General features: G+C 55.6%; 5 protein-coding genes across 5 annotated transcripts; 4 read left to right on the top strand and 1 right to left on the bottom strand.

Moving 5' to 3' along the window:
* Positions 1 to 3,135: 3,135 nt before the first annotated feature.
* Positions 3,136 to 5,832, top strand: GGS23DRAFT_592988 (SET domain-containing protein; the record flags this gene model as incomplete). The annotated part of the gene is made up of 3 exons (XM_051517971.1): positions 3,136 to 4,345; positions 4,463 to 4,845; positions 4,927 to 5,832. The coding sequence occupies 3 exons, from the start codon at positions 3,136 to 3,138 to the stop codon at positions 5,830 to 5,832; spliced, it is 2,499 nt and encodes an 832-aa protein (XP_051376413.1).
* Positions 5,833 to 9,109: 3,277 nt separating this feature from the next.
* GGS23DRAFT_592987 (uncharacterized protein) lies at positions 9,110 to 10,745 on the top strand (the record flags this gene model as incomplete). Its single annotated transcript, XM_051517970.1, has 4 exons — positions 9,110 to 9,152; positions 9,252 to 9,313; positions 9,400 to 9,807; positions 9,882 to 10,745. 4 exons carry the CDS (start codon positions 9,110 to 9,112, stop codon positions 10,743 to 10,745), a joined length of 1,377 nt encoding a protein of 458 aa, XP_051376412.1.
* A 2,081-nt stretch (positions 10,746 to 12,826) lies between these two features.
* GGS23DRAFT_592986 (uncharacterized protein) lies at positions 12,827 to 13,240 on the top strand (the record flags this gene model as incomplete). Its single annotated transcript, XM_051517969.1, has 2 exons — positions 12,827 to 13,030; positions 13,133 to 13,240. 2 exons carry the CDS (start codon positions 12,827 to 12,829, stop codon positions 13,238 to 13,240), a joined length of 312 nt encoding a protein of 103 aa, XP_051376411.1.
* A 2,997-nt stretch (positions 13,241 to 16,237) lies between these two features.
* GGS23DRAFT_190018 (kinase-like domain-containing protein) lies at positions 16,238 to 17,668 on the top strand. Its single transcript, XM_051511709.1, has 3 exons — positions 16,238 to 16,480; positions 16,542 to 17,483; positions 17,541 to 17,668. Exons 1-3 carry the CDS (start codon positions 16,403 to 16,405, stop codon positions 17,652 to 17,654), a joined length of 1,134 nt encoding a protein of 377 aa, XP_051376410.1. The 5' UTR covers positions 16,238 to 16,402; the 3' UTR covers positions 17,655 to 17,668.
* Positions 17,669 to 21,704: 4,036 nt separating this feature from the next.
* GGS23DRAFT_189977 (S-adenosyl-L-methionine-dependent methyltransferase) lies at positions 21,705 to 23,444 on the bottom strand. Its single transcript, XM_051511707.1, has 4 exons — positions 23,204 to 23,444; positions 22,484 to 22,706; positions 22,320 to 22,406; positions 21,705 to 22,196 (listed from the first exon to the last, which is right to left on the bottom strand). Exons 1-4 carry the CDS (start codon positions 23,242 to 23,244, stop codon positions 21,738 to 21,740), a joined length of 810 nt encoding a protein of 269 aa, XP_051376409.1. The 5' UTR covers positions 23,245 to 23,444; the 3' UTR covers positions 21,705 to 21,737.
* Positions 23,445 to 23,778: the final 334 nt, after the last annotated feature.

Raw genomic sequence — 23,778 nt, 5'->3', positions numbered from 1 at the left:
AAAGGTATCGACTTGAATAGGTGCCTCGTCTCTCGTAGGAAAAGAGGGGAGAGGGGGAGGGGGGTGATGGAGCGAGGTTACGGCAGCGAGCGGTGGCTAAGAGGCGACCACTGGGATAGCAAGAGATGGGTTGGTCGAGGCTAGGGCAGGGAGTTGACGCGATGGGGGACGGGGACGGGGGCATTTGGCTGGTAGCTGGCTGGGTTTAGTCAGTCGGTTTGACCGGTCAGTCAGATGGACGGATAGAGAGAGCCAGTCCAGTCAGCCGCAGCGACGCATGCCTCGATGGCATAATGAAGTCAGAGGAAGAGGCGCGGAGGTGTCGGACTATGTAATCCAGAGAACATGACTGGCCGGCACCTTGGCCTAGGATCCTGGACGGGAGACATTTTGGCTGTCTCCTAGCCAAGGCAGAAACGTGACCATCACTTCCATATACCTAGCTAAGGGATAAATATAACCAAGGCGATAAAAAAAAAACACCGGCGATAGTAACGGCAGCGATAACAACGACAACGACAACAACACGCACTATCACCACCATCGTCCTCAATACTGCTACGGAAATAGTACCGCAACAATAACAACCACCACTGCCGGTGCGATTAAAAGAACACCATAGCAAGAAATACGACTAACTCTACGAACAACCAAAAATATCCATGTGACAGCCATAGAACAAACATATTAAAACATTGCACCGTTCCCCGCTTCATCCTCACTCTCGCTCTCCCCATCGCCCTCCACCCCCTATCTACAGTCTTGTTGGTGAAATGGCATTTATCTACTAAACGTGTAAGTAGATCAGTGGCACACGTTCTCCGCGTCGAGGTCGCCTCTATTTACCAGATCCTGATCCAGTTCCCCCAACCTGCACGAAATCCGTATTTCTTTCTCTAGCCTTCCGAGCGCGTACGTAGGTATACCTATTCGATGTATGTGTTGTGTGAGTGTGTGATCTCTCACTCCTCTTTCTCCTGCTCCCTCTGCCTCTCTCTCTCCCTCTCCCTCCCTCCCTCCCTCCTCCTCACGTTCACTTTTTCAACAATTCTTTCTTCCTACCTTTTCCCTCCCCTCTTCTTTTGCCCAACACCCCTGAAGCATTCCGACTCTCAGACCTCGCAGCAGCGCCAGGGTGTCCGCACCGATTCTCTCTTTGCAGCGTAGAATGATAAAATACCACAATCTACCGATACAACGCAGATCGCAGTAGGTAGCTATGTATGCCTGGTATTAGTACTACCATTACCGGCGCCAGCAAGCACTGCACACGCACGGCACACACTCCCTACTCAGACTTTCTCTCTAATCCGGCTGGCATCACTGCGCACCACAAACCGAACCCACCGGCATCTGACCCCCCCCCCCTCCTCTCTCTCTTTCTTTCTTCTTCCCCCTCCCATTCCCAAACCTAGCCCTTTTTCACATCCCAACTCGACTCACCCATCGACCCTACACCGAGCATCTTGTCTTCACCCACTTCCCTCTCCCTCCTCCTCCTTGTGTTCCCGCCGACTTTTTCACCTATTCGCCAAACCGGGTAGAGGGTGACATCTCTGCGTGACACCTGCAGCAGCGGCAAAGGTCTCTCCTCAGACTGACTGCTAATCGAGAACAAAAAGAAAGGAGAAGCAGATCCTCGGAAATTACGTGTGCGCACTTACGCATTGACAATCGACGTGCCGCTATTCCCAAGATCGGCCACATGCACCCAGAGTTACCAGGACAAGGACTCTCTCCATCGTCGCCGTCGCCATCGCCTTCGCCATCATCGTCCTCATCGTTGTCTACGCCGCAGCGAGCTAATAAGCTAAGCCGCGGACTGGACATCCAATTCTTACGCAATCTTCATACAGCATACTCTAGCCTGCTCCTAACTCAATTTCTGCCTCCTTCACCTCCGCCCCTTGTTCCGGACCCGTCCGGCTGAACCTATCCTGTTTTCTCTCTTTCCTTGCCTCGACCGGTCCTCGGTTTCTCGGAAGGCTAGAGTAGTGAGAAGAGGGATCAGAAGAAGGGGAGATAATCAGCATCAAGTACCCGGCCTGCCTTGACCCTCTCTTACCGATCCAAGTGCAAAGTCCGGTCGCGTTGGTAGGACGGACGGACCACGGGGGTAGGTCTTGACGATTGGCCGACAAGATTGGTTTTGTCCTTTTCTGCTGTCCCCTGGCTTACCAGCCTGCCCTCCTTAACGACGCCCACCCAATTCCATCCACTTGAGCTCGCCCTCCTCCTCCCTGCCTTCACTGCCTTATTATCTAAGTTATTGGGTTCCTACTCCGTCTAAGGGATCGACTCCTCCCCCTTCTCTCTTGTTCGCGGGTGCTTCTATAATCCACACAGGGGCATTCGACTTCTTCCACTTCGTCACCACCCTCTTCTTTTTCGTCGCCTCCTCCTTGCGCGCCTACGGAGTTGACTTGATTCTACTCTTGCGTAGTCTTGCACTTCGCTCGCATCCAACCCCCCGCAAAAGGGCTGGTGCTAGTACACACATACACCAACTCCCTGCATACCTCTTCCATCATACCTACACGCGCTCATTCTCTCGACACCGGACAACACGCGACAGGCATCTGGTACACGGTGCTGTATGCGACTGGTAGTAGGTATACACATACCTGCGGCTGGCTCCTTGTCCGATCGTCACTCTCTTTACATACCCGCCTCATACGACCTCTTCGTATGCCTACGTAGGCGGCAGAGGTACCGGTACACGACCGCAACAACCCCTACGTTAATTACATGCGCATGTCTGGTCGGGAATTTCACCCCCATCCACCCACGCATCCCCCCATCCTTCGCGATAATTTGATACATGCCATCGCGGTACCGCCGTATTAGTCTGCACCACACCCGAGGATTACATAACCGACCTATCGCAGCAAAACACTTAGAACGCATACACCAGCAACCTTCACTCTTCCTGCCTATACGCACTTCCTCTCTCCACACCGCGGAACCCATCCTCTCCCTATTTCCTTACTCCCCCCCCCCTCCTCCTCTCTCTCCCCAAGCTGAAGAAAAAAAAAAGAAAAAACAATCACCACTATAACGCGTCATATCTCGTATTTGCATCCCCCCTTTCCAACCGCGGTCTCGTTACCAACCCCATTGTCGCGTTGACTCGCCATGCAGTCACTCGCGAGCGTGTCTCCGACGCGCGCCCTATCCTCCGAGGCCAGCGTCGGTGCGGCTACTGACACATTTTCCCACACCGCGTCCCTGAGCTCGACGCCTCCCACTACTATTGCCGATAGTATCAGTCTGACTTCGGACACGTCTAAACCCGAGAATGGTGCCGCCATTGACAGCGCTGGCGGGCCCGCCGAGCCCGCCGACGTGGACGCCTCAACTGACGTTGCCGACTCCATTGTCGCGTCTGCCGAGCCGCTCAATTTCCTTCCACCTTCCGAATCGCCTTTACCACCCGCTCTCGACACGCCCTCGATCGGACGTTCGCGTCGGCAGCGTCTTAGCGCCCCGATCTACAACCTAGCCAAGCTGGCCGGAACCGCTGTTCACGGCAAACGACGAGCCAAAGGCGACGATGTCAGCAACCGAAAGCGACGCAACACGGTTGCAACCCAGACCGTTACCGCAAATGCGATCGACGAATACGAGATCCCCGACGACGACGAAGAAGAAGCCCAGAGGGCCGCAGCGCGGAAGAAGCGACAGTTGACGCGCGACCGTAACCCGTCTAAGCCCAACCCCGCGACACCGGGTGAGCCATCCGCCCCGCGACGCATCTCGACGCGTTCTTCAGGCGTAGAAGCCGAAACGTTGGCGTTGAAATTGTCAACCCTGGGTAAGCGGGGCCGGAAGACGTTCGACAAGGGCGTCAGCAAGATGTCTCGGGAATTGCGCCGGTTGCAGGACACGGACGAATTTGCCGGTATTGATAAGAAACCTGTTGTATACACGACGTGGGCCAATGGCAAGTACGTCTCACCAGACGAGCCCGAGCCTCCCCGAAAGAAGCAGAAGGTTTCCGCCGAGACGCCCGAAGCACCCACGCCGGAACCTGAACCTGTCGTCGAGGAGGAACCAGCGGCCAGGAAGAGGCGGGCCAAGAAGTACCTCGATCGCGGTTTGTACGCGGGCCAGGACACTCCGTCGGATGTCTTCAAGGGACTCACCTCCTCGGAGAAGAAGAGGCTGGCGCAGCTGCCCGAGCTGATGCCCACCTCCACCAGACCTAACAAAGTATTGCCGTTACCGATCTATAACGGAATGCGGATGTTGATCCAGGGCCGGGACTTCAAGCTGCCCTTCGATGTCTGCAACCCGCTCCCGCCGGGGCAACCTAAACCCGACGAGTGGAGGAAGATGACGAAGAGTAAGTTTGCTGCTGCCATATCCGCCGCGTTCTCTTTTTGTTTTCATTTACTGCCGGAATGACCGGCTCCGTCTCCGATCTCTCCCGTTGGCAAGTCGTTGCTAACGCGTCTCTTAGATCGTTTCGTGGGCGATGCCGGAGCGTACTGGAAAAAGACCCCACACTTCAAGGATTATCAGTCCAAGTGTGTGTGCACTCCGGAGGACGGATGCGGCGAGAGCTGTCAGAACCGAATTATGCTGTACGAATGCGACGACACCAACTGCAATGTCGGACCGCACTTGTGCCAGAATCGCGCTTTTGCTCGGCTCCAGGAGCGTATCAAAGAAGGCGGCAAATACAGGGTCGGAGTAGAGGTCATAAAAACCAAAGACCGCGGCTATGGTATTCGCAGCAACCGGTGCTTCGAGGCCAACCAGATCATCATGGAATACACGGGCGAGATTATCACCGAAGAGGAATGCGACCGCCGCATGACGGAGAAATACAAAAATAACCAGGTAAGGCTCGGAGGGAGATACAGAAAAAAAGAGCGAATATTGAATGGGCGCTTTCCGAACGCAGCTAACTACTGAGCCTAGTGCTATTACCTGATGTCTTTCGACCAGAACATGATCATCGACGCGACGACCGGTAGTATCGCTCGTTTCGTTAACCATTCATGCTCGCCGAACTGCCGGATGATTAAATGGATCGTCTCGGGGCAACCGCGGATGGCACTTTTTGCTGGCGACCGCCCTATCACGACAGGCGAGGAGCTGACATACGACTACAACTTCGACCCCTTCTCAGCTAAGAACGTCCAGAAGTGTCTTTGTGGTAGCGACAACTGTCGAGGTGTCTTGGGCCCGAAGCCGAAGGAGGTAAAGGGTTCAAAGGCCGTGAAGGCCCCGAAGGAGAAACTGACAGACGCTGTCAAGCGCGGCGTCAACGCCGGCAAGAGAAAGTTGAAGGAGGCCTTCGGTGACAAAGACGGCGAGAACGCGGCAAAAAAGCGCAGGATCAAGACCGCGTCGGGCGTCAAAGGTGCGAGTGTTACAAATGCCCTTTCTAACATCGGGGCTAAAGCAGCTCGAGGTGCCGCGCAAGCTATCAAACGTACCGTGTCGACCATCTCCGTGAGTACCAAGGCGGCTACACATGGCTCTAGGTCGTCTCCTGCCCGCAACGTAGAAGCCGTGCGGAAGACGAAAACGGTAGTACAGACTTACAGCAAGGCCAAGATGCAGACTAAGCTGTCGTTCCCACCCCGGTCTACACCCAGAGCTTCTCGCAACTCGAGTCTCACCATCGTTGCCGCGGGCCCCGACGATACGACACCAGACGACGCCAAACCTTCTCTAACTATTGGGGAGGCGCCAACACTCTCGTATAACGACGGACCGGACGAGAACCTGCCGGGTTCTGCGTCGTCCGGAAAGGATGTCGATCTGTCTCGACCCGTGAGCAAGATTCGGCTGGTCCGTCCTTCTGCCCTAGGCGCCTGAGGCGCGGGTCCTCGGAGAGATAACAAGGAAGCGAATTCGAGGGTTTTCTTTTCAACGCTGCCGAAATGGAACTTTTAATCAGTCGGTATTGCCCTCCCTAGCTGGACCGGTAACGAGCACGTGTCCCTGGGAGCCCGCATGTCGACCTTCAACAAGATTTATCCTCCTAGGCGCCACCCTTTTTGAGGATATGGTTATATCGACACCACCTTTTCTCTCTCACCCAGACGACACACCTGTCGCGTTTTTTCTTATCCTACACCTGGTGGCACGGTATTTATGAGATACGGCGGAACGGAGCGGTTTCGCCGCTTCCTGTACATTAGTGACACACCCATCGATCGTCTTGTGGCATTCTCAGGGCGTGCGGCGCGGCGACTCGTGGCTGATTATTGTTTGATCTTTTCGCCCATCCATTATCTTTATACACATCCCCTAGATGTTTAGACGTCGGAAGGGGAGGGGGGGGAAAGCGGACGCAACGAGGACGCGCCGTGTACGTGCGTGTCTATCTTGTATACACATCCACACGTCCTTGGATGAGCCGGAAAGAGGGAGAGGGTGGGGGGTGGGGGATTTGTCAAGGAAAGAAGGCAAGGGCGGTTGGTTGGCAGGGGGAGCAAAGTGCAATCTTTGGTGGTGGCTCTGTGCGGACGCGCGAGATTAGCTATCTAGAGAGGGGTTATAATCCGACTGACCGTTTGCATCAACCGCTCTCTGCATCCCCTTCCACCCCGTCTTGCCTCACCGGGAGGAGAATTGGGGGGGGGGGAGGAATTCCTTCTCCCAAGAGATCGGACGTCGTAAGAGCGACGTCCCGTGAGATGGGAGCCGTAGGTCGCCCCGAATGGGTAGGTTGGCTAGGCGTGTCTATGGTATTTATCGTACGTCTCACTCTACACATAGACCTACACTTGGATGGATGGTGAATCAGGGAATCGATAACTCCCCCCTCCTTCCCCTCCGTCTGGGTATAGGTATAAGGGGTATTGCATATATAGGGGGACAGCGAGGGGAGGCAATGGTTGGTCAGCATTCATAGAGCCCTGGTAGGTATACACTACCGATATACACTACGTAGGTAGTACGTGTGCCTCTCTGTATGTCATATATAGAGGTATATATATATAGTAGGTATGTATGCAGAAACACCAAAGCGGGCCGATTCGTCACGGCCACGACTCGCACCACGCCCTGTCTTTCTTCCCTTCCACTCTCTTCCTCCTCCTCCTCACCTTGCACGCGACCTCTACCCGCTTTGTTCGGTCAACCCCACTTGGCAGCGCTGATCCAAGGGTGAATTTTTTTTTTGGAGTCACTTGACGGGGGATGAGGGGAAGGAAAAAATGGTCGCGGTCCGCTCCGGCTCGTGGAGGTGCTGACGAGCCGCGCGTACTCTCCCTTTTAGCCCCAACCGCTGCTAGCCTACGCGGGCGTGGTGCCGCTGGCTGGCTGGCTGGCTGGCTTGCGTCTGTCGGACGGCGACGGTGCTGGTAAGTGGAGGGCACGACGTCCTTGGCGGGGAAGAGGAGGTGCGATGGCGAGGGTGAAGATGATGGGTGGCGGCGACGGCGGCGGTGGCGTGTACGTAAGCTGGGGTCTGATGATGGGTTGACGGGGGACTGGGGGTGGACTCCCTATCAGTGAACATACCTACGTGCTACGTACGTACGTACATACCTACGTGAATGATGGGGCCGACGTGTGGCCGTGGCAGGTTTCGTGACGGGATGCCGAGAAATGGGCGAGATGTTGGGGATGGGAGAGAGAGGAGGGCTTGCGTATGGCTGTGAGGCTGTGCAGGCAGGCCAAGCTGGGAAAAAGTACCTCCCCCTTGAGGAGGTTACCTACCTGGGCACGGTACCAAGTATCTAGATACTTAAACAAGATCAACATTTCTATTGACTTAGGAGACCGGAAGCGGTACCTCCTATACTACAGCCAGGTACCTGCCTGGGCGAAGACAAGTACCAAACCCGGCGCAGAACGCGTGCCCCCGGCCGACCGCGCTCCTCAGCGCTCCTCCACGTTTATTCGCCCGAGAACCCCGGCAAGGGGGCTAAGACGTTACCTACTCCAGCCTTACCAGGCGGTCCCTCCCCGCCTCGCGCATCCGCCATCAACCCATGTACACATACATATATCCACACATACATATATACACACTCACATATACACACATGCATAGGTGGGTGGTAGATAGGTGTAGAGGTTGAGGTGCTAACAGGCTACGCCCGTGCTAGGTATATGCTAGATGTGTACTAGGATTAGGTACCCGGTAGGTATTAGTAGAGCAGGTCGTCTCGTACGCCGTGGTGGGGTCTAGACTTCCGTCGCAGGCAGGTAGGTACCCTCCAAACCTACCTGCCGGTTAGTCGACGAATCTGATCTTTCCGCCCGCCTGCCCTCTGGTACCTAAGTGCATTTTTGGCACCACCATATAGGGGCCTCATCTTACCGTAAGGTACCTACGGTGCCTCGTACGCAACCATATCTCTGTATACGTGCATACTTGCCGCGCCTAGGGGGTACGTACCTATGTACTCATAGAGGGACGCTCCCTGCAGGACGGCGCCTCGATTGACGTCGTCTTCCTTCGGCCGCCCCCTTAAAGTTGCAATCCTCCGACCCTTCAACCCTTCATCTACCCTTTTTAATCGTTTTTTTCCTTGACAGGCCGTTTTCAAGACCCTGAAACACAACATCCATCACCGCTGCAGCGCCATCCCCTCGCCCATCTGTTCATGCATCTTCCCGCCTCCACGCATCCAACCTCGTTTTCGCCCTCCTTCCCATCCATTCGCCTGATTTGATTGTCTGTCCGCCCTGCCGTCTGCGCCAAGCTCAGGTAGACGGACTCGCCTCAGCCCAGATCTACGTTTGATTTGTATTCTCAGGTTTATATTGCCATTTATTTTCTCCGTTCGATCCACGGCAGCCGGCGAGCTCGACCAGCGTCAACCGCCTCTCCCCTCTGGACCGCCCGTGCTCAGCGTGGCCGCCTAAATCACCTGCCTAATCGAGAGCTGCGTCCCCCACAGACTTGAGATCCGCACAGTCCGCGCCCACCCTAGCCTACCGCCTACGTAGACGACCGGCTTAGTTGACATACGATTTGCCTGTGAATCTATCTGTCGACTCCTACCGACTTTTCTTCCTTTTTTCATTTTTTACTCTTTACCCACACCACTCCCCCATCGTCAATTCCACACAGCACGTAGATGCATGCGACGTCGAGGACGACAGTCGGACAAATTGCCCAATGAAGTCGCTCAGGATGAGCAGGGTGCTGGGCACCATAAAGAAGAAGTCTAACAATGGTGAGTTTGGAGAACCTTAAACGACGTGTCCGGGACTCTCTGCGCATCTCGCGCCAGCGGCGAACCATTTGCGCTTGTTGTGCTGACATCTCGTTGAAGGTCCTGGTATCCCTGCCGCGGCCGACGGAGAAACCCCCGAGGCTACGGCTGCGCGTTGTGTGGTGCGTCTCCGCTGACCCGATCCGATACGGCCTCCTCCGACACGAGGCGAGGAGGGAACACGAACAAGAACTGACTGCGCTGCTAGAAATTGTTTTGCGAATCGGGTTCCAACAACTCCGGCGACGAAGTGCTCTTCCTACCCCCTATCGTCGACGCCGCCGAGTCCTCCCCCGTCGCTGCGCAAGAATGCGCGCGGCTGATCCGAAAGTACCTGAAAAAGGACTACTGGACGGCGCCCTCATACCAGTATAACGCCATTATGCTGACTCGAATCCTCGCCGACAACCCGGGTCAGACGTTCACCAGGAACATCGATCAGAAGTTCACCGATACCACCAAAGACCTGCTGAAGAACGCTCGCGACCCGAGCGTGCGTCAGATGATGATGGAGACCTTGGAGGCTTTCGAGGCTACGAAGGCCTATGACGAGGGCCTAACTCTCATTATAGATATGTGGAAGAAGGAGAAGGAGAAGATACAAAAGCAGTACGGGGTACGTCGAACCCTGCTCTTACTCCCTTGTCCCATCGAACATGTTATATGCTAACGACGACGAAACGACCTCAGCGACAACCTACTCAACTCGCCTCCCCGCCCGCGCCACAGGCGTCGTTCAACCCGCATTCCCAGAATTACTTTGCTAGGAACCATTCGAACCGGAAACTTCCCGACCCGGTGGAGCTAGCCAGCAGATTGGAGGAGGCGCGCACGTCTGCTAAGCTACTCCAGCAAGTAGTCACCAACACGCCGCCGGTCGAGGTGCTCAGCAATGACCTGATCAAGGAATTTGCCGATCGCTGCACCAGCGCAAGCCGGAGCATACAGATGTACATGACCGCTGAGAACCCGGCCCCCGACAACGACACCATGGAGAGCCTGATCGACACCAACGAGCAGCTCCAGGCGGCGCTAAGCCTGCACCAGAGGGCCATGCTAAACGCGAGGAAGATAGTGGCTGCTATAGAGCCGCCGGCCCGCGAGCCGGTCAGCCCGATAGAGTCGGAGCGAAACGGGAGCGCTTCGGACCTGGCATCGGCGCCGCCCCGAAAGTCTAATGGCAAAGGTAAAGAGCGGGAGCGCGAATCGGCAGCGGCGGGCCCGTCGAGAACCCACACGCCCGCCGCCGAAGACGATCCTTTCCGAGACCCCGAGCCGGAGCAGTCAGGATCGGGCTCTCAGGCGGTCGGCCGTTCGTCGAACTACCAGGACGAGCCCCGGCTGGCGTTCGAGCCCTTTCATCCAGGGTTCGATACTCTGCAAGGTCATGCCGATAGGCCAGACGGTGGTCTCGGCAAGGAGACGATGCGCGGTGCCTCCGGGTCCGCCTCCCGGCGCTCGCGGGATTATGACGACGACGACGACGACGACGACAACGGCTCCTCGTATAACGGGGCCTCTTCTAAGAAAAAGGAGCCCATCTATCGTTATTGACCGGCGCTAGCGGGGGGGTTGCGTTCGAGCCTGCACCGTCGGGCTTAGTAGCCCCGCGGTGGGAGAATCGAGAATCATGAGATGAATTTTAATGGTTGATGAGGCCCGAAGACAGAGAGCGACGGACGCATGCTGCCAGCGAGAGGCGGGGTTCTATGTGCGTGTGTACTTGTTGCAACGGCATGTCGCGCCTTTTTTATCTTTCACTTTTTATGTGTCTTGTTTTGTTGCATAGTCTTCCCAGCAAGATTCCCCCAATGTAGAAGTTGAACTCGCTCCGCTTCCACTCCCCTGCTCCCCCACATCGGAGCATAGGTGCCGATGTTACCACCTATAACTGCCTAGGAACCGGGCACTGTTACGGCAAGCTTGATATCGAACCACAAGTATCGGATCTATGTCAGGTGTCTAGCCAGGTTTTAGCCACCATTTGCTCCCTGGCAGAACGTATATCGGCCCCCTACGTTCTGCACACCAGCACCATTCATAATAATTGTTCGATGTAGGTGGTCTAGGAGGTACCTAGGTAGGTAGACAGGCACGGGTGGGCCGACGTGTGTGTACACCTTAGGAGGTGGTACCTAATGTTGACGTGGTGACTCTCATTCTCTCTCTCAGTCGCTCCCGCTCGTCTTCTTCGACATGTACCGTTACGTAGCGCCTCGCATTGGCTCTCTCTTGCCCGGCAGCCCCATATCGCGAGGCTCGCGACACGCAGGACACGATTGGCCCAGAACGCGGAAAGTGGGGGGAGGGGCGCATGCGACGAGCCAGAGAGGTTCCCTCCTGGCGGGTCGAGCGGAACAGGCGGTCCGCCCAGCGACGTTGTTTGCGGCCTGTACTCACACCCATGTGTGCGGGCTATGGGTGTCCGCCCGCCCCCCTCCGCCCTCGCTCCCGGGTCTTCCTACGTAAGGAAAGAGAAAACGATGAAGATGAAGATGAATACAAACAAGAAAGAAACAAGAAGAGGAGGAAACAAGGGAGAAGGACAATCCCGCTCGCGCCTAAACTTAGCTGTGCCCCCAACTGCGGTACTAGCTGGTTAGCAGTGGCCAGGCTAGCGAGCGGGCAAGGGGTACTACGCATAGGTATAGGTAGGGACAAGACGTACCTCCTACCTACCTAGGTACGTCCATAGGGAGCTGGCGTGCCCTTCTCCAGGCACGGTTGATTCCGGAGCTCGCCTTTCCCGTCTGTTGTTGTTTTCCGCGCCTTCGCATCGCGGCGGCGCCCGCCCGCCCGCCCGCCAGCGTCTAGCTCCCCTCCTCCCCACCTACGGCGGGAATATTGGGACTTTCGACCCCTCCGCCCGAGATGGATCGGGACCCTCTGTGCCCCTCTAGAACGGCACCTCCCGTCCTTGGCTTGAGCGCCGCTTAGAGGTAGGTACCATACGGGGAGGGGATGTCTGCGATGGTATCGAGATATCCGGACGGTAATTAGGTACCTATGTCGGGCTGGCGTTTGATTCGCTGCAATGCCCATGCGGGCATCTTGTCAAACCATAGAAACGATTGCAGCCACAATACTATCCATGGGCCCCCTCCATGTATGGTAGGAAGGTACCTAAACCTTTAGGCAGCACTCAAGGTACCTAGGTATCTATGGGGGTCACGGATTATCATTGATCCGATCCGTAAACTACACATATAAATAAGCTCTTCAGTTCGCGGTAGGCTTCTAGTTAGGTATTGGCCTGCCTTAGAACTAACCTACCTTCTAATAGATCAACGGTTCATCAGGTTCAGCATCCTAAGATTCTCATACTAGTTGCTACTAGGTAACTGGTATCATAGGACCACAGGAAGCGGACCAGCCGCGGCGCGTATCTGCGTAGGTGCTAAAGACGTGCGCGCCAACAACTGGATTAGGTAGGCACTGTCTTACCTACCTAGTCGTCGCCACAGCTCCGCGCGTTTCTCCTCTCCGTCATCGCGGAGAACAATTTGGACCTCCCAGGCTGGTTTCAGAGCCTTACCGATTTGGTCCCCACGTGTAGCGATAGATTCGTTCGAGGCCACGTAGGTACAAGTTTTTCAAGTCGGATATGGAGGCCCGTAACTCCAGGTCGCTGGTACATGCCCCAGACGAAGCCCATCATAGCAGCTCTATCGTCTTTGAGCGACGGCCAGAGCAACGACGCCGTCGTCGAGGTACAGTCCGGCGTAGTTCCGGTTAACGCGCCAGGGGATACGAAGCTACTTACTTTGCTAGGCGCTCGCATGCAACTAATACGCGCCGACCCCGAGAGGTTCTGTGATGGTGTTCCCGGCTACGCCGAGGTCGGGTCGATAGTCTACCTCGGCCATTCGCCCGAGGATTGGATGAGATCTCTGCTCGCATAGCAGATGTATACAAGACACCGACGCTTGCTAAACAACAAGTACGGATTTCTATCCGCAAAGAGCATCCCCCTGACCGAGGACTGCACCTTGGAGTTCTTCGAGTGCCCGTTCCTGAAGCGAGCTCGACGCTTCGTGGCCAGGCCCTGATGCCCGACGTTAGCCCCCGCATGCGATTAAACCGGAACCCTTAACGGTCTACGCCTCCCGCGGCTCCTCCACAAAGTCACATTCGACTATTGTAGTGGTACGGAGAGACGTCTCCCCCTTGGAGGATCGCGTAACCGCGCCAAGATAACCCATATGCCCATTTAAAGTAACCACAGCACCTAAAGAGTCAGAGAACCATCATATGCGCATGCTCACACAGCCTCTAAAGATACGGGCTATGCCGTTACCTTCACCCCAACCATTTATTATTACCTTTATCTTGCCTTGAATTTGGGGGCTCATTGATACCATTAGATTCGTTGTCCTCTAATCAATGCATCTATTCAGATTACGAGCGCTTGAGTCTCTTGCTCGTGCCGTAATGGCCGAATAGGTAACTTTTATATTCAGCCTTCATTCCATTTATACCCCTTTTACCTTCGGGCTAACTACTACCACAACTCTACGACTATAAGCTAGGCTTAAGATATAATTGCACCATCAGATTCCTCACCTTCGGATCGATGGGATTCCTTCTCCTCGGCCATGTACGAGCTTCGCAATGACGGTGTTAAGATGCCAATTAATTTTAAGGAGGGCGTTGATCTCTCTGACCTTCGACAGAAACCATACTACATGTCACGGCGAAATCACGAAGCAATGGATGGCATCCTTGACCCCTCAAAGTGGATGGGTGTCGTCGAAGATGTTCCCCTCGGAAAGGAATCACTATGTTCAAGCCTAGCTTTCGTTGCGTGGAGAAACGGGAAACCCTGAGTCGTCGTCGACCTGAGACGTGTTAATACTAAAATGGTGCTACTTCGCTCGTACTGTAGTTGCAACTAGAAGGCGTTTCCTGTTCACTGTTACGGGTTCCTCCAACAGCGCGTACGCACTGTTCCTTCTCACTATTGCCAGTCCCGGGCGGTGCTGGCGAGACTCGATCGCTACGGTACCGGCGCCCGCCCCACCACAGACCCTAATCATTAACCCTACCTAGGTACGTAGCGGGCGTATCGTCCGCCCTGTTGACCTTGTGTCCCGGGCCGGTAGTGACGATCCTAGCTGGCAAGTTGCCCGAGCTGACGGAGGAAGGTAGAGACGAGCCAGCGCTTATACCAGCGGCCCGAACCACAAGAGGGCAGAGGTTTCTCATAGACAACGGTCTCGAGAGTCCGGAAATCTCCCCTTCGTCCTTCGTTACGGAACGACAATCCCTCCCCACCGTGTTCAAAGAGAACCGCGTCAGCACCAGGACTTACAGACGCAGTCCGAGCACGGAGGAAGCGCCACGCCAACTATTCAGGCGCGCGTGGGAGTTGTATTGCTCAGCTCCGGACGAGGAACGGGGGACCCTCGGAGGCACGCTCCTCAACTGGGGGGTTAACGGGATGAACCAAGCTCTCGTGGACGGGCACGTTAGCTTACCGTTAGTTGTCTTTAGCAATCTAGGGGAGAGGTTCGCACTATTTTACCTGAGTTCGCCCTCCTTTCAGGGGGGGCGTCTGCATATCTACATACCTACATACCTGCCTGGCCGCCTGCCTACGAGGGGGGGCACTCACGCACGCCAAGAGGTGGGAGGCGTACCGGTAGACAGGTGGGCGGCAGAGGATCCTGCGGGAGGAGGGGAAAGTCCCATCGCTACGTAGCAGGGCAGGATGGACGGCACAAACGAGGGGCGCTGGGCAGGCAGGCAGGCAGGCATACCTACGACAGGCCACCCCGAAGCCAAAGGCGAATCGCGAGAAGGCCTAGGTGCGCCGGCGCGGCCTGTCTGGATAGCTGCCCCTGTCGCTGACCCGGCTGGGCTGCGTAGATAGAGAGAAGGAAGGTAGGTGTTGTAGTGGTGCGGTGGGACTAGTCCTTGTAGGGATTCGGATGAGTATTTATATGGGTCTCATATTTTCACCATCCAGACTTGAACCTGTATTATTCACTTTCGGACCGTCATATGGGTTGAATGCACCACCCGTTTTTCGCCATCCCTCGCCATGCCTTACTAAGACCTTATTTTTCTCGTCTCTCCTAGCTGCCCTCTATAGCTGGCCGATCATAGATACAGCTGTGAGCAGCTGTTCATGCTGCGGTTCGGCATCTGGGCCAGCTGTTGGCAGCTGTGGCAGCTCCTATCCGTCTCCCCTTACAGCGTGCCCACGCTGTTCCTCTTCACTATCTGCCTACGTATTCGTTCGGAGACAACCACCTAACCCAGACAGACCCCTTCCCGTCGACCACGGGCTACGCCGCACGGGGCTTTGGACCTGCGGATCCGCCATCCCACCCTCTCGCGTCCAGCGCCGTTACCCATCCCGCCGCCGCGTAGGGGACCGTCTGCGCTCGTCGCGGCGGGGACCCGTTCTTATATAGCGGGCGAAGGAAAACGCGCCGGCCCCTTGCTTAGGACCTACGCGGCACGCCCAGCCTAAGCAATCCCCGGCGAGGAGCCCTCTCATAGTTGCCGTCGACGCCGCGAGGCGTTTCCGCGGCTTTCTCTACTCGTAGGGCCAGCAGGCTCTCCGAGAGCCCGGCTCTTGTTGCTCTTGCGCCGCTGCTTGTCCGCCGTCTGAGTAGGTAGGCCGAAAGGCGTTATTTTCGCGTTTGTCAGCTGCATGGGGTGGATCCCCTCACTGCATCCCGTCTTACATCAGAGTGACTATTGTTGGCGGCCGCGGCTGGGCGGGTATCTGTTTAGCCCTCTTGTCTCCCAGATAGCGACGCGGTTACAGCATACGCCTCGTAGGATGCCGATGAGGAACTCATCTTGCGCCTGTCGTGAAACTTCCCCGAGCGGCCGCAGGATGGAGAGGTCGGCTTTCGTATTCGGCTAGGTGTTTCTTATCCGTCTAGGTAGTGCATACTTTAATGGACACGGCGCTGCTATTAACGCGGCGTACTTCGACGCGGTCAGCTGTTGGTCGAAGGTCCAATCCCACCAAAGCAAGGCCCGTTAGAGCTTTTCGGGACACGAAACAGGGCTAGTGCCAAGCACAGGGTTGCCGCGCAACGCCTGTCCCACCACAAAAAAACAAAATCCAACTTCAGCAGACTCTGGTCCTTGCTAAATCACCACACAACGCATCACATTGGTGATTTCTTTCGGCATCATCCAACCATTAAGGGAACTTTGTTCGCTCCCTTTCCTCCTAGGTAACATAAACAATGGCGGCTAGCACCCTCGAGGATCGCTTCGGGCGCCTATCGGTTCGCGACGAGAACAGAGAGCAGCAGAAGCCAAAGGTACCCACCCGCTTCACGCCATCTCCTCGATCTCTCTCGACGGAGCTAATTCTAAAAATAGGTCAAAGCCATCTCGACAACACGCTCGCAAGACCCGGGCCAGCCAACCCTCCTCAAAATTGCCCTCCAAAACCGGGAGCAAAAGACATCCGCGACGGCGCGGCGCGAAGTAGAACTACCAGCGTCGCCAACTCAGAAAGCTCTCCCTAATGCAGAGAAATCGAATCAAGAATCTCAAGCCCAGGCAGAGGGCAAAACAGCGACCCTCATCGAGCGGCCGATCAAAGCATTCCACTTGGGCATGTTCGAGATCGGTAAACCACTAGGCAAGGGCAAGTTCGGCCGCGTGTACCTGGCGCGCGAGCGCGAGTACGGCTTCGTCTGCGCGCTGAAGGTCCTGTACAAGAGCGAGCTGCAGCAGGGCCGCGTCGAGAAGCAGGTACAGCGAGAGATCGAGATCCAAAGCAACCTACGGCACCCCAACATCCTGAAGCTCTACGGCTACTTCCACGACAGCAAGCGGATCTTCCTCATCCTGGAGTTTGCCGGCCGGGGCGAGCTATACAAGCACCTACGTAAGGACACGCGATTTCCCGAGTGGAAGGCGGCACAGTACATCGCGCAGATGGCCAGCGCGTTGCGCTACCTGCACCGTAAGCACGTCATCCATCGCGATATTAAGCCCGAGAACATCCTGGTGGGCATCCATAACGAGATCAAGATCTCGGATTTCGGCTGGAGCGTGCACGCCCCCAACTGCCGCCGGAAGACTTACTGCGGGACGCTCGACTACCTGCCGCCGGAGATGATCGCGCCGCGCAACGCGGACAACTCCTACGACGAGAAGGTGGACCTGTGGTCCTTGGGTGTGTTGACCTACGAATTCCTGGTGGGCGAGGCGCCGTTTGAAGACACGCCCGTTATGACGACCAGGAGAATCGCTCGCGGGGATATGAAGGTCCCGTCGTTTGTGAGTGCGGAGGCCACGGATCTTATTAAGAAAGTGAGTGTGCATTTGGCCCCTTGTCAGCTGTCGGGCAGAAGATTAACATGGCTCAAGCTACTCGTCATCGACCCCGACAAGAGACTATCTCTCGAGCAGGTCCAGAAACACCCCTGGATTATCAAGCACTGTCAAAAGGCCGAGATAGTCGCAAAATCCAAGGAAGCTTAGCACCCACGACAGAAAACCAGAGAACGCTTACGATACTGGACAAGTAGAGGATATTGCCACACCGCTATACCTTCTAGTATGTACCTCTAAGATGCCAAGGCCTTCGCTCTGCTGCTCGTCGCTAGGAGCCCGGTAATCAGTCGTCTCGGAACTCTTGTAGGTTCGGGCCCTGCAGAGTGCGGTACTGCGGGATGCTTTCTGTCCGGTCAAGGGCGCAGCGGACGACGGGACATCTTCGCCGAGCGCGGAGTCAGCGTCGTCGTCTTGCTCGGGGTCTAGGGTCGACTTCGGCGAGTGGTGGCGCCTGTTCGACGGCGGGTTGATCGGCCATATCTTGTGGATTGGCTGCTGGCTAGGTAGGCAGTTCTGCAGGCGGATCGGAAGCCGTCGGATGTCATGGAACATGTGCTCGCCGAGCGAAGAAAGCCATATTCGGAAAAGGAAAGATGGAGTGTGGAGGAGTGTCTGGTAGGGGAAACCCTATCATGTCACCAGCGAGCGAAATACCCCAGGGCCAGGCCACCAGGGGCCATGCAGCTCGACTCGTCAAGTGGAAGGATCACACCGGAAGAAGACAGCATCCCACATGTAATGGAGATGCCCTCCGTCTGCCTGGAGCAGGAGGCAAGCACACTATGGGCCACGGTTAAGAGCTGGAACCGCGCTGTCTGTCTAGGCCAGCCAGGCTATTCGCCTTGCCAAGTACCGGACTTCAGACTCAGGCCAAGTGAGAATAGCTGCTTGCGTCACCCCATGTCGGACACACGTTAAGGGGTCTTGGCCGATTATCGGGTGGGATCGTTGTCCTTCCCTATACCTTTAAGGTGCCGAGCGGGTGCCATGACCAAACCCGGATCAGAGTTAGCTGTGGCTGGTTCTCTGCCGATGTGCCTTGTGCCAAACCGTAGATTTCGTTGATTTGCGACCCCGTGCTTTGTGATAAGTCTCCTATTCTAATAGCTTGTGGCGAGACGCTTTCTCGACTTGCACATGTTGCCGACTTGTTACAACAGCATCGTCCTCAACTACGCTGACCGTGCAGGTTGTTTTCTTAGCCATCATCCGACAACTATCGACGGATTGGTCGACGGTGGAAGTTGGAGCGCGAACGGCATCTCACCGCTCCATCCCCAAAAAAAACCTGTAATATGACCTAGGCATCCCAAAATTTGCTGGCCTTTCCGGTGGTCTCGCCAGCCACGAGTTGAATGCGGTCGCACGAGCAACCCCCCTACATCCTGGAGGACCCTGAGCTCGACGTCCTCCTCGATACGTTCTAGCCCGACCTTCTCAGGCCGATAAAGAAAGAGTCTCCAGCCTTAGCTGCCGTGTATGCCACCGCCATCGCCCCTGCCCCTTTGCTTCGAGTTGACTTGCTAACTTGCTGCCGCAGATCCACCGCGTAATAATCCGGAAGATGCAGCCAAGATCCTACCGCCATCGCGGGAACGTGAACGGCCTTGGGCGTGTCTCAAGTCTAGGCACGTCGCCGCGGACTGGCGGACAGCCGGCCAGGCTTGTCGCCTGCCACCGTGGATCCCACGACACGGGGCGAAGGGCAAGGAGGCAAAGGTGCAGACAGCGGGCTCTCTCCGTCGGATACCTTGCCCTCTCGTGAAAGCGGCACGGGATCGGAATCTCGGCCCTGGTGAAGCAGGAGTTCCGTCCCGGGCCCACGGGATCTCTGCGCTACAAATTCGCTGGTGTAATAGTTGATTTATAGCGTGTTATTCTATCAGATCACCGACGCAGAGGTAAGGGCAGTCCTTTCTCATGGTCCCGCAGTGGTATCAATATCGCAGCTGCTTCTCTGGGCATTATTCTTCTGTATTCCTCGACAGACAGACGGCCTGCCGTGAATCTCCCACGGGGCCAGTCTTCAGTGTTTCCAGGCCTTGTATGGGACTGTCTGCCCTAGATATGCCTTGCGGGGTGATCTGTTCGTTGGCTATTGTTCGGGCGGACGGGAGAGCATAACCGCCACGTGGAGTCGTGGACCTTTTGGTGATGTGAACATCGACTTCGCGAACCAATCCTTAGATTCGGCAGCGAGACCAACACCAGACATTAAGCAGAGCGGAAGAAAGCCGGCCGTTTACAATGATGAGCATGCTAGGGCCCTCCTTCGGGGTCGGTTCCCCGTTCTTTCTTCCCTCCGTCCTTCGTTCGTTAACCCCCTTTTTATGAATCCCGATTTTAGCCCTTTTTTATTCCCTTTATTAATGTTACGACTTCCCATGTCCACCGCCCCCTGGTTACGGGCAATTTGGCTCCGCAGGTCACGGTATGTCCTCGAGTCGCAACCTGTCGCGGCAAGCTGTGACAAAATGCTGCCTCGATCACTCCATATCCATATGACGACGATAGCTTCGTATTGATCTACGTTTAAATATATATATTGAGAACGGATGTAGGGAGCATGAAAATGAATAGAATGACAATTCTTCAAGGAATTGTGTTCATGAACTAGTCGTAAATAGGGAGGATAAATGTGTATAAACTGATAACAAAACAGTCGTAGATGTATGTGGGCGAGAGATGCCCTACCAAGCTTTAAAAGAGGCAAAAAGAAAGAAACAGGAAAATGACGGCGCAGGGCTGAGGCTGGGTTATGAGATGTTGGTTATCTTCATCGGGGAGTCTTTTGCGGCCGCCTTATGTACCAGGGGGACATTCTAAGGACCCTCAGTTACAATTGAAGCTATTCAGGTAGTACGGCGGCACAGTGGTGTCAATGCTTAGGGTAAGGTGACTAACGCTCAAGCGGGCCTGAGCAAAAGCGGCGAGGCGGTATTACGTAGCCTCAGTTGGTGTTGATCGTCCGGATTGCCGTGTCTGGACAGGTATTTTGCCTCGTATCCTTATCCCTCCGAAACCGCCCTCCACCCCGTGAGGCTGGCATCTTTTCGTTTTGTATCGCAGCCTCGGTAGGTAGTCGAGCTCGCCGAAACCGCTGTGATGAAAAAAAGAGAATCGTACGGATAATAGAACAGCAAGCTTAAGGAGTTCCGTAAAACACAGATTTATGTCGAATCTGGTTCACCGATTTTGGTGATGTCTAATGAGACGAACATCACAAATACACAGACAATCTCTGGGTAACTCTGAGACCGAAATAGCTCCGTGCTTCTCTCCATTGCCCGCATCTCGCTTGTCGCCCTCCCCTCCCACAAAAAAGGTGAGATAATTTCCCATATGAGAAGAAAAGGGGGGTGGGGGGAGGGCTGTGTGCGAGTTCATCCGACCTACCTAATCACACCCATCCCATCCCATCCCATCCTCCCTCATTAGGGTACGCCGGAGCCGAAAAGATGTAGAGCAATTTATTAGCAAGGACGCGTAGGAGGGGAGTGAGCTAATAGACGAAGTGAGTAGCTGTCCGTTCCTCCACGCATGCATCATCTGGCCCTGTAGACTCATCCGACGATCAAGGCCATCCTCTGCAGCGCAAGAATCGGAGCAACGATATTGCTACCCACTTACTACTAGCGTAACGCTGTCGACCAAGCCGACGCGCCGCTGTCCGGGAAGTCTGTAATTTGCCTACCTTTTCCTCCTACGGTGCCTTCGACCTACGGTGGTACCCATGCTCCCTTCTCACGCCTGGGTCACACCTCACCTAAATCTCGTCTTGTTTGACTACACGAAGGTCGGTATAGTCCCCTCTCTACACTATCAGCCGTCGGTTTCCACACGTAACCCGCACGAGCAGTCTGAGGGGCACAGTTGGCGTCGACTTATGCCCTCGCGGGAAACAAAGCGTTCATCGCTAACTACAGTCTCCTACGTGTGTGCAACTCAGACCGAATACTACCTCCGATCTGCAAACTTTACAGACGCCACATCACCGAAGCCTGCTTTACTCATCGAGACGGGATCGGCGTCCCCGAGTGTGCGTTGGCTACGACTAGGTACGGATAACCCCGAGGTCATAATGCAAACGATGTTATATTCCAGATCGCACACGAATTTCCATGGGTTGACGTCTGCATATCACCTACATACATATTCTCCGTAGACATCCCCATATCCTCGCTCCATCTACCCATTAGCCTTCTTCCGTCTTGGGGGAAGATCACGAGCTCACGCTGCCTTCTGGCCTCTAGCGAAGAATATGTGTCTCGCCGCGGGGCCTGCGTGGTCCTCGCCGCCGTGCGCGTGGCCACGCTGGCCATGCTGATGGCTATTGGGAAGGGTGTGGGTGCCGATAACCTCGAGCGCGAAGCCGGTCCCGGCACCGGCTTGCTCGAACATGTTACGGACCCTCTCCTCGGAAAGACCGTGGTGCATGACACCGTAGTGGGCGGCGTCGTTCCCGCTCCGGGGTCCGTGCGGCAGGAAGTCCCAGATTAGGAGGACGCCGCCAGGTCGCAGGCGTTTTACTAGTCTCACGGAGGCTTGCTCCGGGTCCGCGAAGTGATGAAAGCCGCCCCCAACAGCTGCCAAGTCGAACCCAAAAAAGTCTGGTTCCGACAGATTGCCCGTCGGCTGCGGCGTTAAGAGGTCACCTATGACGGCGTGCATCTCCTGTTGCGAAAGGCCCTGGCGATTTTCGTTAGTTTTGATCCTCGGGTAGGGCACCACGAATGCGGCGTCGGCCGGATTTCACCGCCGACTACCCTTGGGAGTGGTCAGAAGAATACTGCAGGCCATCCGGTAACTCACCTGGTTCTCGGCACGCGAGTTGTATGCCGCGACCATGTTCTCTGATACATCGATACCGATGCATTGCGTCGTGTAAGGAGCCAGCGCCTATAAGTAGCAATGAGACGAGGCCCGCGACGGAAACATCAAGAGAGAGGCGCCCTGTGGTAAGGTGCGCTGCTTACCCTCGAGATCATGCCAGTTCCACACGCGTAGTCTAGCAACCTCACTTCCTTCTTCGCTTCCGTTGATTTTGACTGAATGTCGTCCAGGTGCTCGTCATCTTCTTCGGCGCTGTCATCGCCGTCCGCCCAATCGACGCCGATCCAATCCCGTCGAGCTTGGAGTTCCTGGATGAGGCGTTCGAGAAGTTTGCCGTGCTTGGAGTCGTACGTTGACGCCTCGTCACTATGCACACGTCCTGTTTAGCTCCAGTCCCACATTGTTTGTGCCGTTTTGTGACCTGTCAAGTTGTGCCACGCCCGAATCGATCTCCCAGATCGGCCTGGAGACTGGGTAGGATGTGGACTATACGAGGCTATACTGGTGGCTGCTCGACCGGGTATAGCGGCGAAGGGTGCAGTGAGACATCGACTTGGGTCCCACCTCCCCCCCCCCCCCCTTTCCCCCCGAGAACCTCTTCCCGATATCCCCATCCGCGCAGGACCCAGGCTTCAGAATGTAGATCGATATAAATAGACAGGTACATGGTACATTGTTGCCTTCTCAGGTAATCGAGATTGTGGGCAGCGGCCCTCCCGAAAAGCCAGCACGGCGCCGGAGCGATCGCTAACCTTTCGAGAAGGATTGGGATGGGTTTTGCCGTGCTATGCATGCCGGAACAGGAAAAGCAATACTTCCAGTTTGGCGAATGGGGTGAGGGGACGAGGGGGGCTTCGACGTACTTGAAGAATGACCGATTGATCTCTGTGGTATTCTCGGCCATGATTCAGTATGCGGGATCGCCTAGGCCTGTGGTTTCGTTTGGTGTTTTCACCTGTGTTCGCGTCTCGTCTCGTCTCGTCTCGTCTTTCGGGAGTATCTTGCGATATCAGGACTCTGTGCTGGTACCGCCTCTTTTCTCGATCCAGAATTCGACAGCTCGGTTTGCTCCTCAAATACTACGCTCTGGTGAGATATCGCCAACTTCTCGCCTACTTGTCGTCGACATTGCGGCCACATTTAGTCGGCGACTTAGGGCGCTCGTCCGCCGACGGCTCGTGGCGATCTAGGGCCACCCCAGGGTGTGCCCGGAACCGAGCGAGCCGTCTCCGAAATAGATAAAGGCCGTATACCTGTGCCTTCCGAACTGGTATTTTTCGGGACTGACGATGCCATTTTCGACGCTCACCGCCTTGCTATCGGGTATTCACCTTCTGTTCTAGGTAGGTATACTTCAGGACGGGAGGCAACTGTGCAGCGGGACGGATACCACGGTCCACGGCACGTAACGACGGGCTCGATCACTGTAACCACGACA

Source organism: Durotheca rogersii, assembly GCF_024521655.1.
Source record: "Durotheca rogersii strain YMJ 92031201 chromosome Unknown GGS23scaffold_2, whole genome shotgun sequence".
Classification (NCBI taxonomy): domain Eukaryota; kingdom Fungi; phylum Ascomycota; class Sordariomycetes; order Xylariales; family Xylariaceae; genus Durotheca; species Durotheca rogersii.
This window is presented reverse-complemented; position numbering and strand designations above follow the sequence as displayed.